The 17775-nt window shown below is 33.2% G+C and overlaps 1 protein-coding gene across 5 annotated transcripts in view; it reads left to right on the top strand.

Moving 5' to 3' along the window:
- Positions 1–1875: 1875 nt before the first annotated feature.
- The window catches only part of Gen (XPG-like endonuclease), a 92071-nt gene continuing 76171 nt past the window's right edge, over positions 1876–17775 (top strand). For 3 of the 5 annotated variants that reach the window (XM_035368622.2, XM_035368618.1, XM_035368620.1), the window contains exons 1-2: positions 1993–2195; positions 9457–9616. In XM_035368622.2, coding sequence (XP_035224513.1) covers positions 9459–9616 — 158 coding nt within the window. In that variant the 5' untranslated portion in view covers positions 1993–2195; positions 9457–9458. The other 2 variants (XM_035368619.2, XM_035368621.2) reach the window with 2 other exon arrangements.

Below are 17775 nucleotides of genomic sequence, written 5' to 3' on the forward strand. Positions count from 1 at the left end.
CGCAATATGAGTGTCATCTCAGATAAAGAGGGTATAAAAAGGGTGAAAACGCGCATTACAGAGCGATTAGACGACCCTGAATTTATTTGTCCAATTATTTTACCAGACCGGTGTATTTTCACCCAGCGTCTGATAGAATATTATGATTTACAAAATTCTCACGCTGGAACCCAAATATTACTTGGTATATTAAGGGAGAGATTTTGGATAGTGAGAGGCAGAAAAGCGGTCAGGAAAGTTGTAAAAAATTGTGTAAGATGCAATCGATACAAGGCTAAGGCTCCCGGTTGCGAGCCGGTGTCGCTACCAGGCGAACGTGTCAATGACGCAGCGGTGTTCGAGGTGGTAGGAGTTGATTTGGCAGGAACCTTGTATGTGAAGGGAGGTGAAAAAGTTTGGATTGTTTTGTTCACATGTGCAATATATAGAACCGTTCATTTGGAACTGACTTCCTCATTTTCTACCGACGCATTCTTGTTGTCATTGAGACGATTCGTAGCCAGAAGGGGGAGGCCGAGAATAATTTATTCCGACAACGGAACTAATTTCAGAGGAGCGCAAAGAGAACTTAGTAACATTGATTGGGAACAAATTTTGAGGCAAACGGCTATACAACGAGGAATTTTAATCCTCCCACAGCCGCTTGGTGGGGTGGCTGGTGGGAGAGGTTAGTTCGTGTAGTAAAGGAACTGTTGAGAAGGACACTCGGTAACGCGGTTCTTACAACCGAGGAGTTGTACACAGTATTGTCCGACTACGAGTCAATAATTAACTCTAGACCTCTTACCTATGTGTCGGAAAATCCGGATGACTTAATCCCACTTTCCCCAGCCATGTTTCTCATCGAGAATCGTAGCTTAAGTGTTCCTGATGTAGATTTCTGCGATTCGAAAGGTCTTCGAAAAAGGGCTAGACATCGCCAAAAACTACTTAATGATTTAAGGTGTAGATTTAGGAAAGAATATTTAGGCCTTCTGGTCCAAAATAAGAAGAATCCATCGTCAGAGCTACGGTTGGGTGAAATTGTCCTAATAGGAGATGACATCAAAAAACGGATGCATTGGCCTTTAGCTAAGGTCATTCAACTAATTCCTGGGAAAGATGGGAAGGTGAGAACTGTAGAACTGAAGACTCAAGCTGGTACGCTGCTTCGTCCCATTCAGCGAGTCTTTCCATTGGAAGTGCAGTTAACGGACACACCCACTGATTCCATAAACGATAACTCTTTTACTAATCCTATTTCTTCTATTTCTACTGATGAGCATTCAGATTCTAATGATTCTTCAAATGACTCTAGTAACATCCTGCAAGGTGCTAAAGTGTCAAGATTTGAACATGGGATCAAGGTGCCTCAGAAATTGCATCTCTTCGACCAGGTACTGTATGTCTTTGAGCCAACCTGAAGTCGACTCAAAGAGGGGGAGAATGTTGGAGATGGCGGCTGCAAACAGACGATTACATAACGGCTCGGCGAAGGTCAACAGAAGGAGCGCCGCATCTGATTGGACTATTTTTTATTAATATTATTTTTTTCCTTTAACTGCGAACTAAGCGGGGAAATTCCCTTTTCACTCAGTTATATGTATGCACTTAATAGAGTAATGTAACGTTTTCAGCTTGTGTGAGATATCCATATTAAATCTTTATATTAATAATCCCTGCTGTGATTATTTAATTTGTAACCAGCACGTTGTAGCCCTGGGAGTTGCAACAGATTCATTAAATGTTTTTCTCCAAAATAGGAGTATTGTTTCACTGAAGTTTAGTTTCATGGGGTACTTTTCATTTAATGAGAATATTGCATTTATGGACATACATCTTATGTAAAATTATTGAAAATACATCTTATGTATTTTCAATTCTTTTTTAATTCTGCGAGTATGACAAGCCTTTAGCATTTAATTCATTTTGAAAATCAAGTGGTTGTATTTATTTTCGCATGCTTGGCAACACAACAAAGTGCTCCTTTTTACTCGCGCTCTTTGTGTAAGTTTTGTTTCGGTTTCATTCAGCGATTCTTGTATTGCATGTGCGAAAAGACTATTATAATATACTTTCAAAGATATTTTACACGTAATGATTGCTGTTATTTAGAAAAATATTAAGTTTTTATCATTAACATGAATAATACTTTACGTGATCTATAAAGGAAAGTTATCAACATTGTGATCTGATTGGTACTGATACTGACTCAGGTAGATTTGAGAATTATTGCTTGAAAGTGATTATTAAGTATATTGTATGTAACTTTATTGCATCGAATACTTAACGATTTATTGCATCGAATACTTAACGATTTAAAATCTCTCCAATTGTTTCATTTTGTATACGTTTAAGTGTTTTATGCGTTGTCGTGTGAGAAATGGTATTAACTTTATTTTTATTTTAAAATATACCTCAAATTTGCCACATTCAAATTTAAGTAACTTCTGGTATGCTAAATCGCTTATCTGATCTGGGTAAAAGTTTAGTTTAGGGTACCCCTTGCCAAAACTTGATGATTTTTGGCGGTACATGAATACCGATTTTGTGCAATGCTTTGACTCGTTGTTTTGGCTTGCGAAGCGGCCAAAAATCGCCGCTACACAAAGCCAAAATAGCGGCCAAAAATCGCCGCTACACAAAGCCAAAATAACAAGACAAACAATTGCACAAACTCGGTATCCATGTATACATCGACTTATTTTCACTTAAAAAAAAAAAAACCCCGAATTGCACAAAAATGGCATTGCGCACTCCTTTGACTTTATCCATGTACACCTCGACCTATTTTCACTTTAAAAAAAATCCTCGAATTGCGCAAAAATGTCATTGCGCACTCTTAACTTTATCCATGTACACGTCGACCTATTTTCACTTAAAAAAAGTATCCCAGAATTGCACAAACTGGCATTGCGCACTCCCTTTACTTTGTCCATGAACACATCGATATATTTTCACTTAAAAAGTCAAAGGAGCACCAATGTCTACAATATAGGCAAACAAAAAATACATAACCTCAATAAAATACATTTTAAACCAAACAATAAAATAACATAAAAAAGAAAAAACATGTTATACATTTAAGCACTACCAAAAGCAAATATTCACTTACCATGACTTTCGAATTCGCTTCGTAGACCCAGAGCCACGTAAAAATCAAAATATAAATCATACTCAAATGACTTTTTTCGAAACAGGTACTCTTTTTGATCGAACGCTTCACATAGTGACCATCTGAACCTTTCTTCCTACAAACCCATTCAAATCCATCTAAACGGTTTTAACACGCACCACAAAAATGCTTACAAAATATCCCATGATTCTAAATTTCCCATTTAAATGGTCATCAAAATTAGCAAACCACTGCTGGTGTAAGGAATACAGTTCAAATGACTCTTGAAAAATAATAAAATGTATAGAATTCTAGTTTTATTAAGAATGCTGCTACCGAAGAAAATTTGATTACTATTGAAGGTTATTTGTATTGTGAAATATATTATGAAAAAGACTGGTATTTGTTTCAACGTAAAATGCTTTAAGCTGTATGCAAGTTACTTGAAAAAGATATATATATTTTACTGAAAACTTTTTGTAAAATGGATGTACTAAAGGTCATGCATTCATTAATTTATTACATGAGCATGGCTCTTACCGAAATACATCAGTCAACAAGCAGAGTACCATATAAGTACAATGTAAACGTAAGTATAAGAATACTAACTTTTATTTTTTAAATGAATTTTTACTTCCCTTTATATTTAATATATTGTTTTCTGTGCTAACTTGAATTTAATACAAATTTATTTTCGTATATCACGTTTAACCGGTTAGTTTGACATCTACGTGCTTATTATCTGTGAATTTTTACTACCATATGCTTAATATATTGTTTTGTATGCTAACTTGAATTTACATACACTAAAAATCACTTTTACAAAATGTAACATTTACGGCTCGGCTCGTGAGCTTGCCGAGTAAAAATGCAACGGCCCAATGGGTTCTTTCCAGAAGCGCCAATGAAAACGGATGAAAACCCCAAAAGTCTTTTTTTACATATATCACTAAAAATTTTGCAAGTATCTGAAACATTTTGCTTTTTGCTTGTAATTTTTTATCTTTCGTACAGTGCTGATATCCAGAGGTTGTGTTGTTATAGACATGGTAAATTTAAAAGTATAGTTTAGGGTACCCCTAGGCAATTTTCGGTGGTACATGGATACCAATTTTGTGCAATTCTTTGACTCGTTATTTTGGCTTGCGAAGCGCGCCACTACACAAAGCCAAAATAACAAGACAAACAATTGCAGAAAGTCGGTATCCATGTACACATCGACTTATTTTCACTTAAAAAAAAATCCCCAATTTGCACAAAAATGGCATTGCGCAATCCTTTGACTTTATCCATGTACATGTCGACCTATTTTCACTTATAAAAAAATTCCTGAATTGCACAAAAATGGCATTGCGCACTCTTTTAACTTTATACATGTACACTTCGACCTATTTTCACTTAAAATAAAATCCCAGAATTTAACAAACTTGCATTTTGCCCTCCCTTTACTTTGTCCATGTACACATCATTATATTTTCACTTAAAATGTTAAAGGAGCACCAAATTCTACAATATAGGCAAACAAAAAGGTACATAATCTCAATAAAATACATTTTAAACCAAACAATAAAGTAACATAAAAAAGGAAAAACGTTATATATTTAAGCACTACCAGAAGTAAATATTCACTTACCATGATTTTCGAGTTCGCTTCGTACACCCAGAGCCATGTAAAAATCAAAATATCAATCGTACTCAAATGACTTTTTTCAAACCAGGTACTCTTTCTGATCGAACGCTTCACATAGTGACCATCTGAACCTTTCTTCCTGCAAACCCAATTCAAATCCATCTAAAAGATTTTTACTTTCGGCTAGATGTCTATCCTTCCTACACACAGGACACTTATAATGGCTACTAAGTAAACCTTCATTTACACACCAGTCAATTAAATCTCTTTTCTCCTTTCGCCCCAAATCATACAGAGACTTCAAATTAATCTTACTACATTTGACCATTTTACCGTCTAAAGAATCAAACCAACACACACCACAAAAATGTTTACAAAACATCCCATGATTCAAAATTTCCCAGAATCATGCACCCGAATACCTCACAGTAGGGTTTCCATAACATTCAACTACTCAGGCTATGATAAATAAAACAACTTGGTGATAAATCAAACAACAGCTTCACCATAATACAAGGGGTACCTTAAAGTCTACTCTACCCTTGAAAGATTATCTACCGATTTCATTTTATACTTCGATGTGTGAATTCTTAAGGTAGTGTCCGTGATTTTCAGAAAGAGTACACATTCGAAGATGCCATATTTGCTTTCTCTTTTGCTTGGAAAACGTAAGTAACAAGTTGAGTGATGAAATTCTCTTGGTTTTAAAAGATATCTTGCACCTGTGGCATAGCCGACATCTTTAGTGTTATGTTCCTTTTCGGTATTAGTGAATAAAAGTTCCAAGCTTGGTTGCAATGCTCATGTATGTCAAGTTGGAATGTTTATCTATGTCAGAATGTTGTATTATGAAGCTTCATTGTAAGAACTTTTTGGAGCAATGAATTTTTTAAACTGTGGTAGCAATTTTGTTAGCAGATGGACCTTATGCATATGCTATCACACTATGAAATTATAACTTTTCTACAATAACATGTATGGTAACTTTAAAATGTTGTATATATATATATATATATATATATATATAATATAAAAATTGTAGTAAGCTCGCCTAAAAGTTACCAAGAGCTGCTGCTCCAAAAGGTTTAACACGTTTTCAAAAAATTAATACACATGAAAATCAAATCATTAGACATGTAAAACATTAATAAAATTAAAAAACAGAAAAAGTTAAAAAGTAAGTGGAAAATGGTAAATTAGCCCAATTCGACTTCCAAACAGGCTTTTCAAGGAAAATTTCATTTATTTGAACGTTGAATCAAGCTAACCCCATTACGCGTTTCGCCGAAACAGACAATTGAAACTTTTTCGCTAAAAATTTTTTTTAAATTTAGACAAAGTGTCTTGGAAATTTTAATAGTCTCAATTCTCTGTTCCAATTTCCCGACGCGTCCGCACAGAATGACACATTAAGGTGTTAAAATATGTTAATCAAAACCTAAACTTCCTAAATCTAGACTAAAATTAAAATCAAAAACGAAAATAAATAGCGATGAGCTATTAGTCCTAAAAATACAAAAACATACGGGCTGGGCCTGCAAGCTTAAAGATTAACAATTTAATTTTTAAATAATAGATTTTAGAAAACTCTAATGAAAACCTGTAATTAATATAAAATAAAACAAAAATTAAGAAGAGAACAAACTCAGTGGGTCTTGCTAAGACCAAGAAAAAGTTGTAACAAAAGAAACAAAAACTGACCTTTGGCGATGCAAAGCTGTCCCTCTTAAAACTTGTTGAAAAATGGCTGCTATACTTCTAGTGTCTTCATTTGGATGACGTACGTAGGGGGGAGCGAAGTGCTGTGGGCGTTTAGCCAATGCAAAGAGATTTTCGTTATCTGCAACTCATCTCCTATTATCGAAGGGGGCCGGAAACCGTGTAAAGATCTCAAAAATGGCGCTTGGCTTGTAGTAGGATGGAAAAAAATTTTTCGAAGTGAAAATGGCTAATTCAGCTAAAACTATAAAAACTTGGCCATTAAAGCAAGAGAAAAAGGAAAAAACAGTCATTTGTTAAAAAAAGTCGTAATTCTTCAAGCTAGCGGGCTATCAAGCTACTATGAAAAATGAAAAAAGCCCGATTTGTTAATAAAAGCAGTAAAATTGGCCATTACAGAAATTTAAAATTATGTACACAATAGTATTTAAGATTATGTATACAATAGTATTTAAGATTAAAGTGCCAAAATTTTTTTGGAGGAAAGAGAATGAATAAACAATAATTATCTGTACATTTTTACAATAGATTCTCTGAATTAGTCATCCTTCTTAAACCGTCCGTAGCTTTAGGTATAAAAAATCATTATCTAATTCAAAAAATCTAAAAATAGGTAAGGCTAATGCCAGCTTTGGTAAGGGAATTTTTAATTATTTTATGTGGTATTTGGTTACTTTTTAAAATAGTTACGAAGTATAGTATTTCTTCTTGTAAGTGTTCCGCAGTATTGCAAATTCTTTTTATTCTAAGTAGCTGTGAATAAATTGTGTTGATTATGACTCTTTTGGAAATATTTGAATTCCAGTTAGTTAATTTAAGTGTGGAAAAATTAAATTCTCTTCTTTTGTCATAAACTTTAATAAAATGGTAATCTATAATATGTAAATCAAGGTAGACTACATTATGCTGTTCTGTATTGGTTTTATTAAGTTTTAAGCAAGCAGGGTAGATATTAGCGATTTCTATTTTGTTGTAGTTATTAAACGCAATGACATCATCAATATATCTATAGATGTGTTGGAAAAAAAAACTTTCTTCCGTACTGAGTGAACGTACATAGGTCAGTTCTTTAGTAAACAGGAATAATTCACAAACTGAAGTTGAAAAATTCCCGCCCATAGGTATTCCCTGAACTTGTTTATAAATGTAATTGTCAAATTGAATAAAATTATTGAAGAGTACGCTGGTAAGGAATAGCTGCCATTTTTCATTGCTGAGAATGGTAGAAATTTGTGGAAATAAATCTGGAAAAGCAAGTAAACTTGTAAAAATTTCTTCGAGTGGTAGAGATGTATAAAGGTTTTCAAAGTCGTAGCATCAGTTCAAAATGTACAATTTTTATATTTTACTTATTTTGCAGCATATTGCGCAAGATGTTTTCTAGACCAAAATTGGTTTTTTAAAAATTGTTATTACTGCTTTGCTTGATAAATTATATATAATATATATATATATATATACTTCTGAAATTAAAAGTTCTGTGTATGTGCTTTAATTTTTGATTTTCAATATTATTTACTTAATTGTAATCAATGGATAAAAGAATATGATCAGTGGACTTTGCATGCTGCAATTTCAACATCACTAAACATGATCGTATCACTAAACATGAATGATTAAATTCTAGAAATATAGATATTAAATATTCTGAAATTGAAGTCCCATTGCTGCTACTTAAGAAAGATTATTGCTTTGATTTAGCTGCCTGTGGAGTGAGATTTCTATTTTCTTTTTTCTTGAGAACAATTGCTATCTTCTGATTATTCATACCTCCAAAAAATTTTTGGCAACTCATTGACAACAGTGTTAATTAGTGAAAAATATTTGGGTACTTTTCCGTTTTGCCGGCGCAAGCGATAAAGTCGCCAATAATGGTACAACCGATGCCAAACGGAATATTCTCGCTGGTAACCTTTTAAGCCTCATTTTCAAAACAAGTCGCAGCTTTTTCTTATCAGATTGATTGTTTCTTTCAATACTGGCATATAATTACATAGAATTTTTATCAGATAGTTCAGTTTTATGTCTAAGGCCATTTTCGGTAATTAAGTCAATCAGGATGCAATCACAGCGCTTAACCCGAAGCCGAAAATATAGAAAAGGTAAAGTCAAGGGTTAAATTCATCAATTCTAACGAGAATGCATTAGCGAAGTAAAGCACTGCAGTTTTACATAATTTCTGAGTAAGCTATTAGTACAAATTGAAATATTTCTTGCATTTAAACTTGTGTTCCAAATTAAGATTTAATTGAAATTAATGTAGATAATTACTGAGAGCATTAGATTTTTGTAGAGTAGTTTACGTGAGATGAGATCGCTTGGTGTCACGTGATATAAACCGGCGAATCAGGATGTTGAACCATGAAAGCATAGTAAATTCTTAAATTAATGTCTTTTTACAAATTTATTGTCTTTATTTATTGGCTTTTTTATAAAATTTTAAGCGATATTAAAATGTTTATGCCTTCAAAAAAGGAATTCTTAGAACTAACATTTTTTTAATATTTTTTATGTGTATACTGTATGTTGTCGCCAATAAAGTCTGCTTGGCGAGATTTGCGCCGGCGAAACGGAAAAGTACCAATATTTGTTTGACTATCATTACAAATTATATGTACTGTCCTGTTTATAAATTATTATAATGTAAATCATTTTATTTAGGAAAAAAAAAACTTACATAACTGTCATTTGCAATTTTACAGCCTGTTCTGTTAAATATAAAGCATGTAAAACCAGGCATACTTAAACACATATCTGATACACTCAGGGATTGGTTGTTGTCACCTGTGCTCTCAAAATTTAACCAAAATACTGAAGTTTTACCTTATGTTGAAACCAGGTATCTAGATAATCAGAAAGTACTGAATATTTTTTACACCATCTTTAACTAACAATTATTATATTTCTTTCTTATTTAATGTATTAAACATATTTGTTCTGCTTCAATGGGAAACAAATGTTAATTTTTAGCTTTACACATATGTCTTAATATGTCAATTTTCTCTCTTTTCAGAGATGGGTGTTACTGGGCTTTGGCCCCTTTTGAGTGAACTTGCTGAAAAAAAGCCTCTTTCTTATTTAAATGGCAAAAGAGTTGCAGTTGATTTAAGTGGCTGGGTTGTTGAAGCTGCTCGATGTAATGGATTGAAAACAGCCAAAAATCCTCATTTAAGGCAAGAATGGAATTTTTATTTGTTTTGTAATTTTTTTTTTAAAGCACAGGTATTTTTGAAGTTTCAAAAATTAAGATTTTTCAAATAAGTTTCAAATTGTATCAGATTGAGTTTCTTCCAGGGCACTCAAAGAAATAAACAATGATGTATCCACACACTGGAAAATCAACTGGAATTCATCAGCAACATCTTTAAGCCACTGCAACACAATTCTAGCCATATGTTGAAAGAAGCCCATTTAAGTATAGCTTGGTCAAATACATTTCTTCACTATACCTTAAGCTCATTACATACATTTTATATACGTTTAATGAATTTATTTGTATGTGAGAAAAAGATGGAGAGATCACTGCTAAACTGTATAACTGTATGAAAGTGAATGGGTAAATTCCACAGTTGCAGATATATCAAAAGTGCAGTTTAAAGAATTGGTTATTCAGAAGTAAGGGTGTTTGGAAAGACTTTTTTGTTAACTATGCTGCAATGTGACTTGATCTGTTTTATAATTACTTGATTAATAATTCAGATTTTGAAGAACTTTGGAGTGCTATTAAACTAATTCTGATTTTGTCACATTGCATTCCTACTGTAGAAAGTGGTTTCTCAGTTAATAATGATATGTTGGTGGAAAACCTTCAGGAAAATTCTTTAGCAGCAGTGCAAAAATATTTATGATGCCACAAAAGTAAATGAAGATGGGATAAATATTAATATAACTCCTGATATATTATGGCTGTGCCAGATCTGCTTGTGGCACATATCATCAAGCACTCAAAGACAAAAGCCATCTGATAGTGAAGATTAAAAAAAAAAAATTATTGAACAAAAGGAATGCACAAGCACGGATAAAAATTTTGCAGTCAAAAAAGTAAAAATTGGCGGGAGGTGTTTCTTCGACTGACTTGCAAATTACAGAATTAAAACAACAGATCTAGTTTTGTGCTTTTTTTTTTTTTTTTTTTTTTTTTGTTGTTGTTGTTGTTAGCATTTTTTTTCTATAAAATTTTATTTAAATGTTCTAATTTTTTTCCTTCAACTCTGATCAAAAATTACATTTAATTTGTATGATATATGCTTATATTAATTTTTTTATGAAAATTCTGTTGAGTTCTTAAAAGAAAGCTGTTTTTTTTTTTAACCTTTCAGAATTTAGCAACTGTTGTAATATTACATAATAATCTCTAATATTAGAGATGCAATTGTTCAGCAGTTATACAGTGGATGGACAAAAATATGGAAACACCTTGTGAAATGCATGTTTGAAAAGAAAGATTAATTTTAATAAAATATGTAGGTGGCGCTGGCGTTTTTGACTACTGACGCCACCTATACAACTTCGTAAATGTGCTAAACAGTTCAGTTGTTGTCGGAGTACTGTTATGTGAGGTTGTCATTGCATTATGTCAGAGTTAACAGACTTCGAACGTGGGCAAATTGTTGGAGCACGTATGGTAGGTGCTTCCGTAAGCAAGGTAGCCGAGGTGTTTCAAGAGGTACTGTATCGAAGATTTATTCCGCATATTTGAAAAGCGGAAAAACATCATCTGCTAAATCACAGCGCGGACGAAAGTGTGTCCTGAGTGATCCTGACAGACGATCATTAAGGGCAATTGTGACGAAAAATAAGAAGACCACAACTGCAAAAGTTACTGCTGAAATGAATGCTGTGTTACCGAACCCTGTGAGTACCAAAATAATTAGAAGGGAGCTTCATAAACAGGGAATTGCTGGCCGTGCTGCAATCGAGAAGCCACTCATCAGTGATGCTAATACCCGTAACAGGAAAAGGTGGTGTTTAAGTCATAAAGCCTGGACTATAGAGCAGTGGAAGCGAGTAATATGGTCTGGCGAGTCTTCTTTCACATTGTTTCCCACTTCTGGCCGAGTTTACGTTTGGAGAACACCATCTCAAGCCTATAATACAGACTGCTTGTTGCGAAGAGGGAAACATGGCGGGGGTTCTGTTATGGTTTAGGCAGCCATATCGTGGTTCTCTGCTAGTCCCATGATAATTGTGTCAGGGCACATGACTGCCAAGACTTATGTGAACATTTTGGCCGATCAAGTTCATCCCATGGTACAAACTTTGTTTCCCGATGGTGATGGTGTCTTCCAAGACGACAAAGCCCATGTTCACACAGCTCACATTGTCCAGGACTGGTTTTCTGAGCACGAGGATGAGTTGTCCCATTTCCCCTGGCCACCACAGTCACCAGACCTGAATATTATCGAACCTTTGTGGTCTACATTGGAACGGAAAGTGCGGTCTCGTTGTCCACCGCCAACATCGTTATCTGAACTTGCCACCGTTTTGCAGGAAGAATGGTATAATATTCCCTTGGCAAACATACAGGAACTGTATTTATCCATTCCGAGAAGACTGCAAGCTGTTTTGGATGCCAACGGGTTTCCTACACCATATTAAGCAAAGAAACATGTTTTTTTAAAGGTGTTTCCATATTTTTGTCCAACCCCTGTATATTGTGTAATGGGATAGATATAGCTGCTTCCCCGTTGTCATTTTGTGAATAATAACTTCCATTCCAGAATTTATTTCAGGGTTCGTAGCCGTCCTTACAAGTGCTTATAAGTCCTTATATTTGAAAATAAAATATAAAGGCCCTTATAGGTGCTTACTTTTTCTTTAAAGCCCTTATTTTTTTTGTTTTTAGTGCTTTTATTTTAATCCTTTGTTTTTAATGAAAGCGCTATTTTCCCCCGTACCAAAGCCGAAACTAAATAAACAACTTTTCTTCCTAATATGGAATGTCAGATGGTGAGTCATACTCCCAGAAATAGCTTTTCCCCCCTTTCTCTGCATTAACATAACCTTTGGTGTGCACGAAGAGTACAGACAGGTGCCCATCCTTCTATTGGTCAAAGAACTGCAAAAGCAGTAGAAAATTCCGCTACATTCGGCATTCTTTTCCTCCCACCCAAATACTATACACGTTTGAATTTCTATCAAGATCTTAAAAATTTGCATTCTCGTTCTGCTTGGTCAGTTCATATTCGTGTTTATTATGATCGTTATGCTTATATTATGAGCATATGTATGAATGTTTATAATAACATAGTTGCAATAACTGCTGAAGTATAGATAAACTTCCAAAAATGGGTGTGTTTTTACACAGATTAGCTTTCTAAGGAATAATATTCGGAATGGCTTAAATAAAAGGAAAGTAATCGAATAGTCAAAATAATTTCATTTTCTTTGCCAATACATTATACAGTACGGAGGTTGGGAGTTTCTCCGTAAAATCTCTGATATTGAAGCAGCGGACTTTTTTTTTTTGTCACTGTCCAATCTGGATTGAATAGGACTAAAAGTTTTTGCGGTCTACCCAACCCAAGCAAAGATTGATTCTATTCCAGAAATTTAATACAGTCTGGTGAAAATTAGAATCAGAAACACCCCAGATTAGTAAGTCTCTTTCTTTTCCTTTATTTAGTTCTTTCTCCGAATACCGGCAGGTGTTGATTCCGATTGCGTAATATCACATATGGAAGAATTACGCCGCACGTATTGCGCAATAACGTTTGCGGTATTTTGCATTGGTAATTAATTTTGATGTTCAGTCTGAGATTTGTTTATGAACACTTAAAAGAGTTTTAGGTAAAATCCTAGTATACGGTGCAGCCTTGGCGCGACTTTGAAAATTATCGCCAACACCAAAAATGATCCAAAGAACGTCTATATATATACTACACACTATATACTATGTGTGTATATAACATAGTATATGCTATGTTTAACTATATATTTTCTTTGAAAGACCCGTTAACTACTCATCGTATATGTCCCGTTTTTACTGCTCATCATAAAGTCGCCAAAAGTAGCCAAATCCCGTGTGCACCGGATACTAGGATTAAACCGAGTTTTACTGTGCTTTCTAAGCAGAATATTTCTCACTTCCATTGGTTTTTATATGATGCACATATCGAAATGTCAAAATCATTTATTTAACCTAAATTTAAATCTAAAGAACGGCTACAATCTCCCCCACTCCTCTTTTTCCGGATAGTAACTGGACTACTACTCCAGTACTTTCCAGTTACTATCCGGAAAATTCGGGAATTTCCGAGTATGCTGGTTAGTTAAGCTTTTACTGTTAAAGGATGACTAAATGAAGCAATTTCCCATCTTCTGATTTCAGAAATGTGCCTCTTTTTTACTTAAATTACTTTGCTTGGGATATATGTTAAGGGAAAACTGTTATGCAATGAAAATTTAGAAAATGTTCAGAATTTTGATTTAAGTTAAATTATTTAAATATTAATAAGAGTGGAAAAATAAATTGTATTTATTATTAGTTGCCAAACGAATACAATTAATATGGCTTATTATTATTTATTTTCTATATTTTCAACTGAAATATCATCATTAAATTTTGTAATATAGTTTAGTTCTGCATAGTTTTTTTCCCTCTTATTGTAAACTAATTCTGTAAATTGAACTGTCATTTAAAATTTAAAAAAAAAAAAAGTTAATTGTTTTCCATTGTTGAGGTAATGCTCATTCTCTTAATAAATATTGCATTGCTCATATTTTAAATTAAAGTCTAATTTTTTCTTTTAAGGTTATGCAGTTGTGTATATTGTAATTAGACAGGTGCTTATTTTTTTTCTTAAAATGTGCTTGAAAAGTGCTTATTTTTTTAACTAAAATGTGGCTATGAACCCTGTATTTGTAATACTTTTTTAAAACAATAAAGTTGTCATTCAGGATATAAATTTATCACAGTTAATGGTGGAAAAAATGCAGTGTTTAAGAGTTTATACATAACATTGAAAAATCAAAGAATTTCATATCTCATTTTGTTTATTACTTGTTAGAATTGCAAGTATTTAATTTCTTTGTAAACATATGTCTTTAAGCATGTAAAATTAATTTTTAAGGTTTGCTTTTAATTAATTATATTTGTTCTGACATTTTATGTTAAATGCATTTCATTATCAATGGCTGCAAATATTTCAAATGTACTAACAGTCGCTTCTGGTAATATGTACTCTTTTCATGTAATTAAAAGGGGAACTTTTTTGGACTTGACTAATTTTGTCAAATTCATTGTTGAAGAGAATGTTGTTTCAGTATATATTATATAGCAAGATTTTGTAGTTTGGCAAAAACTTAATTTGAAAGTTTCTGAGGAGAACAACTTCTATTATAGTTGTAATAGTAATGCTTTAGGGACATAAAAATAAGAAATTTTTGGGTTGATCTTTACATTATGGTAACTTGGCGTTTTTTTGGCGACCAACTCTCCTACAGCAACCCTCTATTTTTTTCCCCCCTCCGCCAGTAAAGACATGTTTCTTTTCTTTTTATCTACTGAACACTTCTTCCAACAATCTACTAGCCGAATTACACTTATGCTAGAAATTTTATCTAACAAAACTGCTTAATCATGACAAATATTCACTGCAAAATTGGGAAAAAGTGCACAATACCATACTCCTTACACGTTTTTCAAAATAACACATACACATAAACCATGTACACGCCGACTTATTTTTACTTAAAAAATCATCCCAGAATTACACAAAAATGGCATTGTGCACACTTTTCACTATAGCCATGTACACTGCTTTTTTCTCATAAATTAGAAAAATTTCACAAAAATACATGATAATTTTCTGAATCTTTAAACCCGGTAAAAAGAACATATATGAAATTACCTGATCGCGAAAAAGTATATACCCTTTCCAAATATGAACATTTCCACATATAAAATAAATAAAATATCCAAAAACTTTTACCTGTAAATCATCTATTATATTATACACGTCACCAACGAATTCATACCGCAAGCATTATTACAATTACTTAGTGTCAAATATTTAAATTATTTCCATGCACGTTTACTTCAACTTAAACGTATACCAAATTCCTACAAACATAAAATTCACAAAATAACTATCATTTAATTAAAATATCACTAAACCATGTACACATCGACTTATTTTTACTTAAAAAAACATCCCAGAATTACACAAAAATGGCATTGCGCACACTCTTCACTATATCCATGTACACTGCTTTTTTCTCATAAATTAGAAAAATTTCACGAAAATGCATAACAATTTTCTGAATCTTTAAACCCGGTAAAAAGAACATATATGAAATTACCTGATCGCGAAAAAGTATATACCCTTTCCAAATATGAACATTTCCCCATATAAAATAAATAAAATATCCAAAAACTTTTACCTCTACATTATCTATTATATTACAAACGTCACTAACTAATTCATACCGCAAACATTACAAATGGTTACAAATACTTAGTGTCAAATATTTAAATTATTTCCATGCACGTTTAAGCAAATTACTTTACTTCCACCTTACATTTAGAACAATGCATAAAAATAATATCCTCAAATAATTAAAAATACTAACTTACCTATTCTTCTTCAGAATCTTCATTACGTGTCCGATAAACTTTTCTTATTTCTGTTTCAGGATCTTTAAAATCATACTTATAGTTCACACCAAGGTACCAGGTAAAATAAATAACTTAATAAAACATCTTTACTTTTATCTCGCACAACCTTAAAGAAACACTTATTACTACCCCTTTCAATCCCACTAAATACCCATTTCGAATTCACTTCAGTTAGGGCCATGGGATCCAAAAATTAACGAACACTGTTTCACACAACACAGAATAAAGCCAAATACAAAATTTCCAGATTTTTTCCCGATTTCCCCCCTTTTCCGATTAAAGAACCGTAATTCGTCCATTAATATCACATGACATATCCCATGATCTCTCATTTCCCTCACACAAAATAATGCGTAATCGGAAGTGAGTACTGCTCACATTATTACCAAAGTCCCAGGTAGTAACCTTTATCGCCTCCAAAATGTCGCCAAACTACCAGTTACCATATTCTAAAGATCAGCCAATTTTTGTATTTTTAAGTGGAGGTGAAAATGGTGCTGTGCTGAGAGTAAATATATAATTTATCCTGAGCATAGCCAGTGCACACTGTATGGCTAGACTAAAATTTTCTTAAAACACGCTAGGTAAAGTCAGGGAATTTTGTTATCTTGTTTAAATGACAACCCTGTCTATAGGAACTACAGGTCCTATGGATGCCTGGGGAAATTTCTCTCAAAGCATAATTACTTCCACCTCTGCTCTGGTCATGGTGGCACATGTATTGATCAACTTTGTCAGAAAGATGATATGCTTTATCCTCAGTATGTAAAAAAATTATCAGGTGGATTTTTCCATTGTTTCATGGCCTATATTCACGTGTCCTCTATAGCAGGATTTTTTAAACTGTGGGTCATGACCCCCTTGGGGGTCATAGGACCTGCAGCAGTAGGTCGCCAAAAATTTTAGCAGATGTAGTATTTCTTTAACTTATTATAACAATTTTACAATTACCAAATATTTTACACAATGTATCTAAAAATAGATAAAGATAAGACAATACAAAGAAAAAAAAAATGAAAATGTTTCGACACATTCTTTTTATAATATAAATGCTCATTTTCCTTGCTTTGCATGTGACATTGTCATTTCATCTGTTACTTATTTAAATTTTTCACATTGTTGTGTGGTCATCTACCCAAGTGCTAAGCCCGGAATGCTGCATATTTTTTGGGGTGGAAGAAATAAAAAAATTTTATGGGATATTCCGATAAAAGTAGGTTAAATTGATGTCTATTTCTAGGAGCTGGTATTTAAAATTGCTTGAATAATTTACCTCTGGATTGGTGATAGTTATAGTTTTAATTTATTGATGAATGATGCCAGACTTTGAAGTTTAAGGTCTCTGCGTGGCTGTTCATTATGAATGAACCAGAGTTCTCCTGTGAATTTTCATAAATAGTTGTTTTAGGAAATTTGCATTTTATTTAATCCAGTGGTGGGAGGCATATATAAAGATGGGTCTTAATAGTGATGTGTAAATTAGCTTCTTGCAAGCAAGATCCAGTGGTTGAGGAGGCATCAAGAATATTTTGGAGCTTCCTAGAGACCCTCATGGCTTTCCTGATTTCCATAGAAATGTGAGGTCCTCGTGTAAGAGAGCTGTTAAAACAAACTCCCAATTATGTAGCTTGTCTGACTTTAGGTACTGTTTCATGGTTTTACTGTTTGTAAATGCTACAGAGTTTCATTAATGAAATTACCAGGCAGATGTCT

The sequence above is a fragment of the Stegodyphus dumicola genome, chromosome 3 (genome assembly GCF_044657685.1).
Source record: "Stegodyphus dumicola isolate Sdum_Otavi_A_Nest chromosome 3, ASM4465768v1".
NCBI lineage: Eukaryota > Metazoa > Arthropoda > Arachnida > Araneae > Eresidae > Stegodyphus > Stegodyphus dumicola.